General features: G+C 48.6%; 1 protein-coding gene across 2 annotated transcripts in view; it reads left to right on the plus strand.

Moving 5' to 3' along the window:
• The window catches only part of LOC147436894 (uncharacterized), an 87,856-nt gene that overhangs the window by 70,054 nt on the left and 625 nt on the right, over window positions 1–17,177 (plus strand). For both annotated transcript variants that reach the window (XM_086486283.1, XM_086486282.1), the window contains 6 exons: window positions 522–741; window positions 889–944; window positions 1,064–1,162; window positions 1,487–1,573; window positions 1,648–1,725; window positions 1,851–1,936. In XM_086486283.1, the coding sequence (XP_086342409.1) occupies window positions 522–741; window positions 889–944; window positions 1,064–1,162; window positions 1,487–1,573; window positions 1,648–1,725; window positions 1,851–1,936 (626 nt within the window). The remainder of the gene's footprint in view (window positions 1–521; window positions 742–888; window positions 945–1,063; window positions 1,163–1,486; window positions 1,574–1,647; window positions 1,726–1,850; window positions 1,937–17,177) is intronic.

Here is a 17,177-nt window from a genome sequence, read left to right on the forward strand (position 1 = left end):
CCAGCTAGAGGATCCCTTGTGGTGTTTGGTCGTGAAGAGCTAGCTCAATAGACATGAATGTTACCAAGGGTAAATGAGTAGATAAATTTCCAGGAAGGACACTAAAAGAATTAAGGTGGTGTAATAGGAGTTGTCAAGGAAGTCTTCTTATACATGCTTCATGAATCTTTCAGTTCAAGACTAACATGGCCTATACTGTTTATCCAATCAAGCGCCTTTCCAGTTTTCCAAAGAATAAAATTCAGATTCCTTGGTGTAACATTTTGTGATACCACGGAACCTTTTTTCCTCTAGACAGTATTGACCTTATTTAGAGAAGGTATTGAAAGAGTGATTACTTAACTAGAATGGTTTGCTTTATCAAAGCGGCTGGGAGCTTTGAGCCTAACAGTAATTAAATCAATTCGAGAAGTTTATTCCAGGCTTTGTTTCTTTAAGCTTCAAGGTTGAGTTTTACTTTCTCATCATATTCCTGCAGCTTCTTATAGGCATGCTTGTACCTTTTCTCTTGGATGAGCTAGGTAGAGTTAGAGGTTATGGATACGAAGCCTTCTACGGATTCTCGGAAACTGATATTGGAGAGAAGAGCTCTTCCCCTCCCTCCATTACGAATGCGGATGATAAATGCTGATAATGGTCGTCTGCTCACGTACATTCGTCTACATTATTTCACCCATGATGGAACGAAGAAAATGGCCTCTGCAATACGAGAAGGAGAAGCTCTTGGAGTGGATGGTTATAGTAAGGATCCTTCTCTCAGTTTTCTGTTATCTCCTACTTGAGGTACTTTGAAATAGGAGAGCATCATAGTAGTCCTTACCTGAAATCTTGTGTGATTATCGCATTTGTTGTTTAACTTGCAGCTCTTGTCCGGCTGTTTGGTTGCAGTTCTAGATTTGCGAAATAACCCAGGTGGTGTTTTTGAAGAAGCCATTGCTATGGCAGTAAGAATCCTTTCTTGACTTGGCTAATAATTTGAAACAATGAATTATGCTGTGAATTTAAAGCACTTCTGTAGACAAATACATAGCTTCAACTAACCTGTTTTTGTGCTTCATGTCAGGCGCTTTGGTTGGACTGCACGCATTGTGGTATATCTGAGACAGTGCGGAGCAATGCAACGGATGTTGATGACTTCACTTATGTGGCTGGCAGCCTACCTGTAAGCAGCCTCTCATCAAGTCCAGCTTATTGCAAGGAATTACGAGGGATATTCATCAGCATGCTGTATATGTGGGCAAGAATACAGTTTGAATAGTATCAGATTTTATTCATTATGGAATTCAAGTTTTCCATGTTGGAAAATTAGATGCTTTGGCTACCACTATGGTAGGTATTTAGTAAGGTCAAAGATTTAGCTTCATAACAAGGTTTTGTGTGGAAATACATAAGATCATTCAGGGTTGGTTGTGATTTTGAAGATGTATGGCACAACTACTTTGATTCTCTCAAATAATTTTGCAAGTCTTATGCTACATGTTTGTAGGAAACCATCTTTCTGCGGCATCCAGGTGTTTTAACCCACGCTCCGTTGGTGACAATTAGTAACCGGAATAGTGCAAGTGCTAGTGAAGTAAGAGCTTTGCTACATTCGAAGTCTTTCTGACAAAACCGTAAACAATAAAACTATGTGCGCTGTTGCTGTAGGTCCTTATTGGTGCATTACAAGATAATGAGCGAACATTGGTACTCGGGGAAAAAACATTTGGCAAAGGTGTTGTTCAGGTCAGTAAGCATATTTTTGTCCATTCAACTCAGACAGAAACAGATGTGTGTCATAGCATTATATTTGTTGCTTGTAAATGATTTTGGTTTTATGGGTGTGGCTTGCTAACCTGATGGCAATGCAGTACTATTTTCCCATGGATGATGGGAGTGGGTTGAAGCTGACTGTGGCAAAATACCTGACGCCAAAGCGATATGATATTTCAAAACAGTAAGTTACATGACCTTACCGTGGGAAATCCCCTCCCCCCCCCCGCGCCTTCCTTCTTCTCTCTTATATATATATATATATATATATATATATATATATATATAAACACACACACACACACAGAGAAATGAAATGATATATTAACGTCTTCAAAAGGCCAAAATGACCTATGAGACCATCGGATACAAAGTGGTGAATCTAATAGAATGTCTGAAGTACAAGTACAAAAAGTACTGAAAGTAAAAATGAAAACTGAAAATGAAGTGTGAAATGTGAAATCTGAAAATGTAGAATAGGCCCTCAATGACAATCTGGGTGTCGTGCTAGAATGCCTCTGATCCTCTGCTGGAGTCTCCGTCGATGTAGTGTGCTCCTGTGTCTCGGTCGTGGTCGTCTCGATCTCCCGAGCTCAGTCGCCCTGTCAATGAGGGTGCCTCTCGTATGAATGCGGGTACAACCCTGTGCTGGTGGTTGGTCTCTTGGCTCCCTCGATCCAAAGAATTCTGTGATCTGTCTCTGCGACTGTTGTACTCCATGTCTCCTCAACAGACTATCTCTATAACAGACTATCTCTATGTCGGTGTAGCTCAAGTAGATATAGGCCAAGGCATCTCTGATCCTGATACCTCATGACTCTATCTAGGGGTCCAAAACCCTCCCTGAATAAGCAATGGAAGCGCCCTCGTATCTCATAATACACAGTGCAGTGGCATATGTAGTGTAGCTCTGTCTCTGGCTCTCTACCGCATAGTTGACATATCCTAGACTTCGGCGGTATCCCTCTGAATCTACCCGTCTCAGTCTCCAGCTGGTGTGAGGATGTGCGAATCTGACCAATATAGCCATGATCCCCCATATGATCTCTGTGGGTACTCCCAACTTCAGTAGCCTGTGCATCAATCTGGCCCTCGGCACTGTGTCAAATGCTTTGCGGAAGTCCACAAAGCAGCAATACATCCGTCTCCCATGAGCCCGACCCTCCTCAATAATGGCTCTGAGTGTAAGAATATGGTCCAAAGTGGAGAAACCCCTCCTGAATCCAGCCTGTCCTGCTGCTCGTATGTCCTCATTTTCTGCCCATTTACTCGGTTGCTGTTCAAGAATGGATGCATACAACCGTGCCAATGTGTGCCCTATCATAATAGTATGGTAGTTCCCTGGCACTGTGGGGTCCCCTGCCTTGAAGAGAGGTACAATAGTAGATAATCTCTAGGACTCGGGTAGTCCCTCACACATGACACGGTTAAACAACCGTGCAAGAACCTCTGACAGTAAATCTCTAGCATGTATCAAGTGATCTGCCACCAAACGATCATGATCATATGCTCTCCTAGTCCTCATCCTGTCAATGGCATTTTTCACCATCTCAGTGGTAAAGAAGGTACTAGTGGCTGGACATGGCTCTAGAGGGTGTGGTAATGGTGGTTGCCCGGGTACTGTATATAATGATGCTGCATACTGACCCCAAGTCTCGGGAGAGGTAATCACTGGAGGAGGTGAGTGCTCACGGAAGAGACGCCAGGCCTCACCTGAATCTCGACTCAGAGAGAGAGAGAGAGAGAGAGAGAGAGAGAGAGAGAGAGAGAGAGAGAGAGAGAGAGAGATAGATTAACGTCTTCAAAAGGCCAAAGTGACCTATGAGACCAAAAAGTTAGAAAGTTACAATGTGGTGGATCTGATTGACAAAATGACAAAAATGACAAAATAAAATATATGGAATCCTAGACTGTTGGGTGTGGACTAAGTAGCTAAAACAGCTAGCTGGGATAGGTAGATCATAGGAGATCCAGCATCGGTCGCTAGCGGATCTCATCAATCTCCTCCATGGTCAGTAGTCTGACCGGGCGTTGTGCATGTCGAGCCAGAGTGACCTGGATCCTCTGATGCAGCCTCTGTCGATTTTGTGTAGTCCTCCGCAGTCGTGGGCGTCTGGATCTCCCCAGCTCAATCGCTCGTTCGATCAGTATGCCTCTGGTGTAAAGGGACGAGCTCTGTTGTGGTAGTAACTCCTCTGGGTGTCCAGTGGTAGCTCTAAAGAAGTCTGTACTCTCTCTGAGACTGGTTAATTTTTCCTCTCATCAGGCTCTCTCTGTGTTTGTGAAGCTCGAGCAAAAACAAACCCAGGCATTTCTGATCCTCGTACCACATGACTCTAGAGAATGGTCCAAAGCCCTCTGTGAACAAGCAATGGAAGCGGCCTCGTATGTCGTAGTAGACGGGGGCAGTGGCATGTGTAGTGCAACTCTGTCTCAGGCTCGATGTCACACAGGGGGCATGTCCTGGCCTGTGCTGGTACTCCGCTGTATCTCCCAGTCTCGATCTGCAGCTGGTGTGAAGATGTGCGTATCTGGCCAATAGCACATCCCACCCCATGAGACAGGTGAGTGTCCATGTATCTGGGCCTCATCACAAAACCATCCTCCGTAAGCTGGAGGAGATGCTCTCTGTAGAAAGCCATCTTCGTGCCTAGCTCCTGTACTGGCTGTATCCATGTCCTCTTGGTGTCTAGCTGGGCCAAGTCCTGGCGAATGAGCCTGGTGATCTCGGACTGTGTAAGAGTCAGAGAGGGCGCATCCAGTGAGTACTGGAAAGGAGGCAATCTGTCTATGTTGAACCCATGCGCCTGAAACCATGACGTCATCTCCCCATACCAGCATGTTGTATCTTCCTGCACGGCTAACTATCGAGAGGACTCAAGTGCAAGGCGTGCATATCTGTCTCTGGGGAGTTCCCACATGCGGTGTATGAAGGAGACCGATCTTTTGAGCGCCTCAACCACCAGTGGGGAGGCAGCTAGCTCTGCTCGTATAATAGCACGTGGTACTGAAGTCTTGGCCCTAATGAGCCGTGAGATCATAGAGACGAGAGGCTTCTCCATGTCCCCCCATCCATCACTTCGGCCTGTCCTCCCATGTTGGTCCAGTGAAGGTCCCCAAATCTCAGCTCCATAGAGCAATACAGAAGCCACCAAAGCGTCAAAGAGCCAGAGCTTCGTCCGAGGCTCCTGAAACTGGACCTGTGAACACATCCTTTCCAATTTACCCAATGCTGCATGGGCTCTGGTCAATCGAGTCTCTGCTGCCCTCCTCAGTGAAAATGCTGGCCCACTGAAAACCACTCCAAGGTAAGTGTAAGCATCTGTATACTCCACCTTCTCCTGTCCGTATCTGAAAGCGGGCGCTGACCTCCTGATCCACTGTGGGGTGGTATTAAATACCATGACCTTGGTTTTACCAAGGTTGACGGACAAACCACTTTTTTGGGCAAACCTATGCAAAGCATTCAGGTGACGTTGCATCCCCTCCGGAGAGTCAGAGATCAAAACAATATCATCAGCATATAACAATAGTGGAATCCATGTCCCAGCCAGCTGTGCACCTCTATCACCATCTCTCTCAATGTAGTCAGAAACCTCATCTACATACATACCAAATAGAGTAGGAGAGAGTGGGCAGCCCTACTTCACCCCAACACTGGAGTAAACCGGTGTGGATAGACCCTCTGGGGTGCGTACATGCCCCACTACTGACGTGTATAATGCCATGACCCCCCAAATGAGCTCTTTTGGTACTCCCATCTGCTGTAATCTGCGCATCAATCTCGCTCTGGGCACTGTGTCAAATGCTTTACGGAAATCCACAAAGCTGCAATAGATCCGTCTCCCACGCGATCTACCCTCCTCAATGCTGGCTCTGAGTGTCAAGATATGGTCAAGAGTAGAAAAACCTCTCCTGAAACCTGCCTGTACGGTTGCGCACATCCCTTCCCTCTCTGCCCATCTACTCAGCTGCTGCTCAAGAATAGATGCATACAACCGTGCCAGTGTGTGTCCAATCATGATGGTGCGATAGTTCCCAGGATCCATAGGGTCTCCCGACTTGAAGATAGGTACAATAGTAGATAGGCTCCAGGTATCAGGCAAGCCCTCACACATGGCACGGTTAAACATAACTGCTAGAAGCTCTGCTAGTAAATCTCTGGCACTAAGCCATCATGATCATATGCTCTCCCAGTCTTCATCCTGTCAATGGCCTTCCTCACCATCTCAGCGGTGAAGAAAACACATGTGTGCGGGCATGGATCGGGGGGGGGTCGGGAAGGGGGGGCTGCTCAGGAACTGTGTACAAAGATGATGCATACTGGCCCCAGGCCTCTGTAGAAGTGATGGCAGGGGGGGGGGGGGGGAGTGTTCATGAAACAACCTCCACGCCTCACGTGAGTCCTGACTCAAGAATAACTGGTATAGATCCTGCTCTAGGCGAGCTAGGAATGCCCTCTTCTTCCGCCGCACTAGGCGTCGGAAGTCAATCTGTGACTGCCTATGAGTGATGTTCCCCAAAAGCACCTCCCTCTGAAGTCTAGTTCTAGTGTCCCGGCATTCCTCATCATACCAACTGTTCTGGGGCATGCTCCCCGAACGGCGTCTCTGCTCAGGTTGGGTATGTGGGTATGCCTCTGCTGCTGCATCATGTAGTGTCTGTGTCAGTATAGTAGTAAGCTCCTCCAGAGGTCGCCCTGGTTCCTCTGTGCACAGGCGTCTGTAGATCCCATCTATGTAAACAGAGTCCGTCTCCCGCGTGAAGGTGTAGCAAGTAGGGGGTGCTGCCCATAGCCTATGTGCTACACTAAACTGGAAAGAAATGGTCAGCGATATAAGAGCATGATCCACTGCCACACCAATAGGTCTGGGTCCAACCGTGAGGTCCTGAATACTAGAGATGAGGCTTGGTTGTGCCATGACATAGTCCACTGTGCTAGCTCCATGTCTGTGTGGGAAGCATGTGAAACCTCCCGAAGTAGGAAACCTCTGTAGGCCATTCAAGATGGCCAGTCCATTTGCAGTTTGCCCATGTCTATTAGGTGTCGTCCATACTCAGTATATTCCGCATCGTGTGATAGTCTGGAGAGGCCCGTCTCTACAACATCTAGCTCTCTCATCATCTCCTCTGAAGTATCATAAAACACTGTCTGGTGATGGGCAGTCCTAGCATTGAAGTCCCGTAGAATGATAATGTCACCATCTCTAGAGAACTCCCATATGTCATCATCCAAAATAGAAAAGGGGGACTGTCCTCTGGGTGATGCATAGCCCGACGTACTCGGGGGAAAGTAACAAATAGCAATGTAGAGATATCTGCCTGACTCTGCTTTCAATCTCACCCACATGTACCTAGCCTGCTCATCCCTACAGGCTATACGTATCAATGGCTGCAAGTCCTCTCTAAATAACACTGCCACACCCACCGAGCCCCATCCTCTGTGTTCTGAGCGTGTCTCCTGTCTGTAAGCTGTCTCCCATTTGTATCCACTGATGTGAGGCATGGATTGCCCAGATGCTTGGTGTGTCTCAGAGTAGAAGATGATGTCTCTTCTAGTAAAGCTATCCTCAAAAGCACCCACATCAAGACGCATGGATCCATTACAGTTCCAGGCAGCCACTTTGAGTGTGGTCCCATAAGTCTCGCAGCGTCATGTGGAGCGTTGCTCCAGTATTACTACTCTTCCATCTCGGTAAAAGGCAATCTTGCCTTTTCCCCTTGCTGCTCTAATCTCCGGCATTACTTCCTACATATGAGCGATCTGTGAGAGGGTAAGATCATCCCCGAGAAAAATGCCCGTCTCTTTAAGAGTTGGCCTTTTCTTCAAGGACTTTTTCGCTTCCATGGAGGGAAAACGGAGGATGAGTGCCCTTTCTTTCGAGGTTTCCCCATTGCTTTCATTTTTCTTTATGTTGCCTACTCTCCAAGCTCTTGTGTGCGTCGGCTCATGAACCCCCATCAAGGCCATGAGTTCTTTTACCTCTTCGTCCACATTGCCTTTTTCTTTAAGACCGCAAATTCTCACATGTAAAGCGCGCACACGTCTTCTTTGCTCCTCTAGTGTCTGATTAATGATAGTGAGTGTGGATGTGGACATTATCTCTTTGCCTTTTCCTTTCTTGGCCACCTCGATCCATTTCTCGGCTTCATCCGCCTTCTGCTGAGTTTTGGTAAGAACATCCACCCAAGAAGTTTTCATCTCTTTGTGCTGATCTTCTCCCTCTTTGATGGCCCGTACTTGCTCCTTGATAGTGTTGATTTCTTTGATTACTGAGGGTCGCAATCCGCCCTCTTCCAGTGTGCTGCTTGATCGTGCTTTTGCGAGATCTTTCTTGAGTGACGCAATCTCTTCGTCCTGAGTCGTCACTCGGTCTTCCAATGCGTTTATCTTGCTTTATTGGATCAAGACACGTCCTTCCAGCATTTTTATTGTGCCCAATAGATTGCGGTTCATCTTGGTAATAGTCTCCGTCATTTCCTCTTTGCACTTTTGAATGGCATTCTCTAGGGGGTCGGCTTTATCACTCAGCTTCCTCATGCTTAATCACTGTCCGAAAAAGAGCCACTAAGCGTATATATGCATCCACACCATGCATACATTGTCTCCCGCATCAAGCATTCCACTGCGGGTAGAGGTACAACCACAGCCCACTGCGGGCGTCAGCCTTAAAACCAAAATAATGGGGGGCCTTGCGCCCACTATCCTGGTCTGCTCCTGTTCTAGCACCTGTAGGAGAATCGGCCTTTCTGATTTTTGTGATTTTTTCGGTGGGCAGTGCTTTCCGAAGGGAAAATCAAATCAAATCAAATTAAAGCAAAGCAGAGCAAAGCAATGCAATGCAATGCCAAATCAAATCAAATCAAATTAAAGCAAAGCAGAGCAAAGCAATGCCATGCAATTTCCAATTGATTTGTGTTTTAATGCCATGGGCGAGGGCGACCTTTAACCAGGCGAGAGGAAAAAGGAAAAAAACGAGGAAAATGAGGAAAAGGGGGGGGGGATAGGACGAGGGGCGAGGGCTAGGGGGCGGGGGGCGAGGGATAAGAGGGGAGGGGCGAGGTGCGAGAGGCGAGGGGGTGCAAGGCGAGCTGGTGCAGGGCCGTGGGTGCAAGCCAGGACGAGGGCGCGTGGGTGCAGGGCAGGTGAGGGCGAGGGCGAGGGGGGTGCAGGGCGAGCGGGTGCAAGCCAAGACGAGGGCGAGCAACAAGGCCAAGGCGAGCAGCAGGACGAGGGCAAGTGGGTGCAGGCCAGGGCGAGCGGGTGCAGCAGGGCCAAGGCGAGTAGCAGGACGAGAGAGAGAGAGAGAGAGAGAGAGAGAGAGAGAGAGAGAGAGAGAGAGAGAGAGAGAGAGAGAGAGAGAGAGAGAGAGAGAGAGAGAGAGAGAGAGATGAAATGAAATGAAATGTTATATTAACGTCTTCGAAAGGCCAAAGTGACCTATGAGACTAGAAAGTTACAATGTGGTAGATTTGATACAAAGTCAGAGTAACAAGATGACAAAATGAAATGATGATGGTGATGATGAAATGACAGGATGACAAAATAAAATACTATGGAATCCTAAACTGCTAGGTCTGAACTAAGCAGCTAGCTGGGATAGCTAGATCACAAGAGATCCAGCATCGGTCCCTGGCGGATCTCATCAATCTCCTCCATGGTCAGTAGTCTGACCGGGCGTCGTGCATATCGGGCCAAAGTGATCCGAATCCTTTGATGCAGCCTCCATCGATGCTGTGTAGTCCTCCGCAGTGGTGGGCGTCTGGATCTCCCCAGCTTAGTCGCTCGGTCGATCAGTGTGCCTCTGGTGTGAGGCGACGAGCTCTGCTGTGGTGGTAGTAACTCCTCCGGGTGTCCAGTGGCAGCTCTAAAGAAGCCTATGGTTTGTCTCTGAGACTGGCTAGCCTCTCCTCTCATCAGGCTCTCCCTGTGTCTACGCAGCTTGAGCAAAAACAAACCCAGGCATATGTGATCCTCGTACCGCATGACTCTGGAGAGTGGTCCAAAGCCCTCTCTGAACAAGCAATGGAAGCGGCCTCGTATCTCGTAGTAGACGGGGCAGTGGCATGTGTAGTTCAACTCTGTCTCAGGCTCGATGTCACACAAGGGGCATGTCTTGGCCTGTGCTGGTACTCCGTTGTATCTCCTAGTCTTGATCCGCAGCTGGTGTTAAGATGTGTGTATCTGACCAATAGCACATTGTATCCCATGAGGCAAGTGGGTGTCCATGTATCTGGGCCTCGTCACAAAACCATCCTCCGTAAGCTGGAGAAGATGCTCTCTATAGAAAGCCATCTTCGTGCCCAACTCCTGTGCTGGCTGTATCCATGTCCTCTTGGTGTCTAGCTGGGCCAAGTCCTGGCGAATGAGCCTGGTGATCTCGGACTGTGTAAGAGTCAGAGAGGGCGCATCCAGTGAGTACTGGAAAGGAGGCAATCTGTCTATGTTGAACCCATGCGCCTGAAACCATGACGTCATCTCCCCATACCAGCATGTTGTATCTTCCTGCACGGCTAACTATCGAGAGGACTCAAGTGCAAGGCGTGCATATCTGTCTCTGGGGAGTTCCCACATGCGGTGTATGAAGGAGACCGATCTTTTGAGCGCCTCAACCACCAATGGGGAGGCAGCTAGCTCTGCTCGTATAATAGCACGTGGTACTGAAGTCTTGGCCCTAATGAGCCGTGAGATCATAGAGACGAGAGGCTTCTCCATGTCCCCCCATCCATCACTTCGGCCTGTCCTCCCATGTTGGTCCAGTGAAGGTCCCCAAATCTCAGCTCCATAGAGCAATACAGAAGCCACCAAAGCGTCAAAGAGCCAGAGCTTCGTCCGAGGCTCCTGAAACTGGACCTGTGAACACATCCTTTCCAATTTACCCAATGCTGCATGGGCTCTGGTCAATCGAGTCTCTGCTGCCCTCCTCAGTGAAAATGCTGGCCCACTGAAAACCACTCCAAGGTAAGTGTAAGCATCTGTATACTCCACCTTCTCCTGTCCGTATCTGAAAGCGGGCGCTGACCTCCTGATCCACTGTGGGGTGGTATTAAATACCATGACCTTGGTTTTACCAAAGTTGACAGACAAACCACTTTCCTGGGCAAACCTATGTAAAGCATCCAAGTGACGTTGCATCCCCTCCGGAGAGTCGGAGATCAACACAATATCATCAGCATATAACAATAGTGGAATACATGTCCCTGCCAGCTGTGCACCTCTATCACCATCTCTCTCAATGTATTCAGAAACCTCATCCACATACATACCAAATAGAGTAGGGGAGAGCGGGCAGCTCTGCTTCACCCCAATAGTGGAGTGAACCGGTGTGGATAGGCCCTCTGAGGTGCGTACATGCCCCACTACTGACCTGTATAATGCCATGACCCCCCAAGAGAGAGAGAGAGAAATGAAATGAAACGAAATGTTATATTAACGTCTTCAAAAGGCCAAAGTGACCTATGAGACCAGAAAGTTACAATGTGGCGGATTTGATACAAAGCCAGAGTCAGAGTAACAAGATGACAACAATGACAAAAATGAAATGACAAATGTCACAATAAAATACTATGGAATCCTAAACTACTAGGTGTGAACAACAGCTAGCTGGGATAGCTAGATCACAAGAGATCCAGCATCGGCCGCTGGCGGATCTCATCAATCTCCTCCATGGTCAGTAGTCTGACCGGGCATCGTGCATGTCGAGCCAAAGTGATCCGAATCCTCTGATGCAGCCTCCGCCAATGCTGTGTAGTCCTCCGCAGTCGTGGGCGTTTGGATCTTCCAAGCTCAGTCGCTCAGTCGATCAGTGTGCCTGTGGTGTGAGACGACGAGTTCTGCTGTGGTAGTAACTCCTCCGGGTGTCCAGTGGCAGCTCTAAAGAAATCTGTGATCTGTCTCTGGGACTAGCTAGCCTCTCCTCTCATCAGGCTCTCTCTGTGTCTGCGTAGCTCGAGCAAAAACAAACCCAAGCATCTCTGATCCTCGTACTGCATGACTCTTGAGAATGGTCCAAAGCCCTCTCTGAACAAGCAATGGAAGCGGCCTCGTATCTCGTAGTAGACGGGGCAGTGGCATGTGTAGTGCAACTCTGTCTCAGGCTCGATGTCACATAGGGGGCATGTCCTGGCCTCTGCTGGTACTCCGCTGTATCTCCCAGTCTCGATCCGCAGCTGGTGTGAAGATGTACGTATCTGGCCGATAGCACATCGTATCCCATGAGACAAGTGGGTGTCCATGTATCTCGGCCTCGTCACAAAGCCATCAACCGTAAGCTGGAGGAGATGCTCTCTGTAGAAAGCCATCTTTGTGCCCAGCTCCTGTGCTGGCTGTATCCATGTCCTCGTGGTGTCTAGCTGAGTCAAGTCCTGGCGGATGAGCCTGGTGATCTCGGACTCTGTAAGAGTCAGAGAGGGTGCATCCAGTGAGTACTGGAAGGTAGGCAATCTGTCTATGCTGAACCCATGCGCCTGAAACCATGATGTCATCTCCCCATACCAGCATGCTGTATCTCCCTGCATGGCTAACTGTCGAGAGGACTCAAGTGCAAGGCGGTCATATTTGTCTCTGGGAAGTTCCCACATGCGGTGTATGAAGGAGACCGATCTGGTGAGCGCCTCAACCACTAGTGGGGGGGTAGCTAGCTCTGCTCGAACAATAGCACGTGGTACTGAGGCCTTGGCTGTAATGAGCCGCGAGATCATAGAGACCAAAGGCTTCTCCATGTCCCCCCATCCATCACTGCGGCCTGTCCTCCCGTGATGATCTAATGAAGGTCCCCAGATCTCAGCTCCATAAAGTAATGCAGAAGCCACCATAGTGTCAAAGAGCCAGAGCTTCGTCCTAGGCTCCTGAAATTGAACCTGTGAACACATCCTTTCCAATCTATCCAATGCTGCATGGGCTCTGGTCAGTCTAGTCTTTGCTGCCCTCCTCAATGAAAATGCTGGCCCACTAAAAACCACTCCGAGGTAAGTGTACGCCTCTGTATACTCCACAGTCTCCTGGCCGTATGTGAATGCTGGTGCTGACCTCCTGATCCACTGTGGGGTGGTATTAAATACCATGACCTTGGTTTTACCAAGGTTGACGGACAAACCACTTTCCTGAGCAAACCTATTCAAAGCATCCAAGTGACGTTGCATCCCCTCCGGAGAGTCGGAGATCAACACAATATCATCAGCATATAACAATAATGGAATCCAGGTCCCTGCCAGCTGTGCACCTCTATCACCAGCTCTCTCAATGTAGTCAGAAACCTCATCCACATACATACCAAATAGAGTAGGAGAGAGCGGGCAGCCCTGCTTCACCCCAATAGTGGAGTGAATCGGTGTGGATAGACCCTCTGAGGTGCGTACCTGGCCCACTACTGAGAGAGAGAGAGAGAGAGAGAGAGAGAGAGAGAGAGAGAGAGAGAGAGAGAGAGAGAGAGAGAGAGAGATGATGATGAAATGAAATGAAATGTTATATTAACGTCTTCAAAAGGCCAAAATAACCTATGAGACCAAAAAGTTACAATTGGTGAATCTGATACCATGTCTGAGTATGGGAATTACAAAGTTACAAAGAACTAACACTAACACTAAAACACTAAGGATAAGGAAATTAGGGGGGGGGGGGGGGGGGGGGGGGGGTTCATATGAAATCTCTCATCGGTCGCTGTCGGATCTCATCGACCTCCCCATGGTCAGTACTCTGGTTGGGCGTCTTGCATGTCGAGCTAGAGTGGTCTGTATCTTCTGTTGTAGCCTTCGTCGATAGTGGGAGACCCCCCGAGGTCGTGGGCGTCTGGATCTACCAAGCTCAGTGGCTTGGTCAAGCAGCGTACCTCTAGTATGAGTCTGAGATTTGTTGTAATGACTACTTCGTTGGCTCTCCTCTGGCTGGTGTAAAGAAATCTGTGATTTGTCTCTGAGATTGTCTTAGGTCCAAAACCTTCTCTCAATAGGCAGTGGAAGCGGCCGCGTATCTCATAGTATGCCGGGCAGTGATGTGTAGTGCAGCTCTGTCTCTGGCTCTAAGTTACATAGGTGACAAATTCTGGACCTTGCTGGCACCCCTCGAAATCGGTCAGTCTCGATCTGGAGCTGATGTGAGGATGTGCGTATCTGTCCAATAGCGCACCTTATCCCATGAGATAAGTGTGTATCCATGTATGCAGGCCTAGTCACAAAGCCGTCCTCCGTGAGTTGGAGAAGATGCTCTTTGTAGAAGGCCGTCTTCGTGCCCAACTCCTGTGTCGGCTGTATCCATGTGCTCCTGGCATCTAGCTGAATCAGATCCTGACGTATGAGTGGTGATCTCTGTCCGTGTGAGAGACAGGGAGGGTGCATTCAGGGAGTATTGAAGTGGAGGTAATCTATCCATGTTGAGACCATGCGGCTGAAACCATGCTGTCATTTGTCCATACCAACATGCTGTATCGCCTTGTAGAGCCAGTTGTCGGGATGACTCCAGGGCAAGCCGAGCATATCTGTCCCTGGGGAGATCCCATAGACCGTGTATAAAGGATATTGATCTAGTCAATGCCTCCACCACGAGGAGGGGGGGGGGGGGGGGGGGGGGGGGGGGGGGGGGGGGGGGGGGGGGGGGGGGGCTAGCTTGGCTCGGATAATCTCATGTGGTACTGAGGCCTTAGCCCGAATCATCCAAGCGATCATAGAAACCAGTGGCCTCTCCATACATCTCCATCCACTGTGTGTTGCCAGATCTCCCATGGTGGTCTACTGACGGGCCCAATACCTAAACTCCATAAAGCATAGCTGGAGTCACTAGAGTGTCAAAAAGCCAGAGCTTTGTTCGCGGTTCCTGAAACTGAACCTGCGAACACATCCTCTCCAGTCCTCCCAAAGCTGCATATGCTCTCGTCAGTCTAGTCTCTGATGCTCTCCTTAGTGAAAACACCGGTTCACCGAAGACTACCCCAAGATAAGTATATGCATCTGTGTACTCCACAGTCTCCTCACCATACGTAAATGTGGGTGCCGACCTCTTGACTCACTGTGGTGTGGTGTTGAACACCATAACCTTGGTTTTCCCCAGATTGACAAACAATCCACTGTCACGAGCAAATGTATGCAGAGCATCCAAATGACGATGCATCCTCTCTGGAGAGTCAGAAATCAGCACAATATCATCAGCATATAGTAACAATGGAATCCATGTCCCTGCTAGCTGAGCCCCCTTGTCTCCCTGACACTCTACATAGTCTGAAAACTCATCCACATACATCCCAAAAAGAGTTGGGGATAGGGGGCATCCCTGCTTTACTCCGATAGTTGAGTGGACCATGTCAGACATTCCCTCAGTGGTGCGTACCCGCCTTAACACTGTCCTATATAGAGCCAGAATACCCCATATCAGCTCTGTTGGCACACTCATGTCTTGTAGTCTGCGTATAAGTCTGGCTCTCGGCACTGTGTCAAAAGCTTTGCGGAAATCCACAAAGCTACAATAGATCCTCTTGCCATGGTGTCTACCCTCCTCAATAATAGCACCGAGTGTCAGAATCTGGTCAAGAGTGGAGAAACCTCTCCTGAAACCTGCTTGCCCTGGTGCTCTTATGCCCTCTCGCTTTGCCCATCTACTCAGCTCCTGCTCAAGAACGGATGCATACAATCTAGCTAATGTGTGACCAACCTGATGGTGCGATAATTCGCGGGAATCATGGGATCTCCTAACTTGAAAATAGGCACAATCGTTGACATACTCCAAGTCTCCGGGAAGCTTTCATACATGGTTTGATTAAACATCATAGTCAGGAGCTCTGCAAGCATATCTCTGGCATGGATGAAGTGCTCTACTACCAGACCATCATGATCATGTGCTCTCCTTGTCTTCATCTTGTCAATAGCTTTCCTTACCCTCACGGCAGTAAAGAAAGAACATGTCTCCGGGCATGTTTCTAGTGGGTCCAGCAGAGGTGGTTGCCCTGATGCTGTGTAGAGAGATGTGGCATATTCCCCCCATGTCTCGGTGGAGGTGACCGCTGGTGGTGGTGAATGCTCGTGGAATAGCTTCCATGCTTCGTCTGAGTCCTGACTTATAAATAACCGATACAGATCCCGCTCTAGCTGAGATAGATAAGCCCTTTTCTTTCGTCGCACTAGGCGATGAAAGATAATCCGTGACTGTCTATGTGTGGTAATACCCATGAGCACTTCCCTCTGTAATTTGATCCTCGTCTCTCTACACTCCTCATCATACCAACTGTTCTGGGGCATGCTCCCAGATCGTCTCCGTGTGAGTTGGCTGTGGGGGTATGCCTCGGATGCTGCATCAAGGACCGTCTCTGTCAGTATCTGAGTGAGTTCATCTAGTGGCCGTCCCGGCTCCTAGGTGCATAGCTGCCTATATATCTCATCCATATACATAGAATCCGTCTCCCTCATGAAGGTATACCAAGTGTGCGTGGGGACCTCTCCTAATGGAGCTGTGCTGAACTGAAAGGTGAGGGTGAAAGACAAGATAGCATGATCAATGTTACTCCAACTGGCCTAGTACCCACCATGAAATCCTGAAAGAATGGAATGAGACCTGGCTGGGCCACAACATAATCCACTGTGCTGGCACCATCGGTGTGGAAAGCAAGTAAAACCTCCAGCTGTCGAAAATCTTTGTAGGCCATTCACAATGGCCAATCTATGTGCGGTTCCCATATCTATCAAGTATCTGCCATATTCAGTGTATTCCTCATCTTGTGATAGTCTGGATAGACCCATCTCTGTGACGTCCAGCTCCCTAAGCATCTCCTCGGAAGTATCATAAAATATTGTCTGGTGGTGGGCAGTCCTAGCATTGAAATCCCCTAGTATGATAATGTCACCATCCTTTGAAAACTCCCATATGTCATTATCCAAAATAGCAAAGGGGGATGGTCCTCTAGGTGATGCATATACTGACGTACTAGGAGGAAAGTAACAAATAGCAATGTAAAGGTATCTGCCTGTCTCTGCCCTGAGCCTCACCCACATGTACCTAGCCTGTTCATCCTTGCATGCTGTATATATCAGTGGCTGCAACTCCTCTGTGAATAGAACTGCCACTCCCCCTGAGCCCCGTCCTCGATGCTCCGATCTGGTCTCCTGTCTGCAGGCTGTCTCCCATCTATATCCGCTCACCTGTGGCATGGATTGCCCAGGTGCTTGATGCGTCTTAGAGTAGAAAATGATGTCTCTCCCCGTGAAGCTATCCTCAAAGGCCCCTACATCAAGACGGAGTGACCCATTACAATTCCAGGTTGCCATCTTTAGTGTGGTCCCATAGGTCTCTCACCTTCATGCGGGGCGTCGCTCCAATATCATTACCTTTCCATCCCTGTAAAAAGCAATCTTCCCCTTTTCCCTTGCTGCTCTAATTTCCGGCACTACTTCTTGCATTTGCTGTAAAGCGGGTCGCATTTTTTAATCTAGAATGTCAATTTGTT

The sequence above is a fragment of the Adiantum capillus-veneris genome, chromosome 17, assembly GCF_014529385.1.
Source record: "Adiantum capillus-veneris isolate H3 chromosome 17, ASM1452938v2, whole genome shotgun sequence".
In the NCBI taxonomy this organism is placed as follows: Eukaryota; Viridiplantae; Streptophyta; class Polypodiopsida; order Polypodiales; family Pteridaceae; genus Adiantum; species Adiantum capillus-veneris.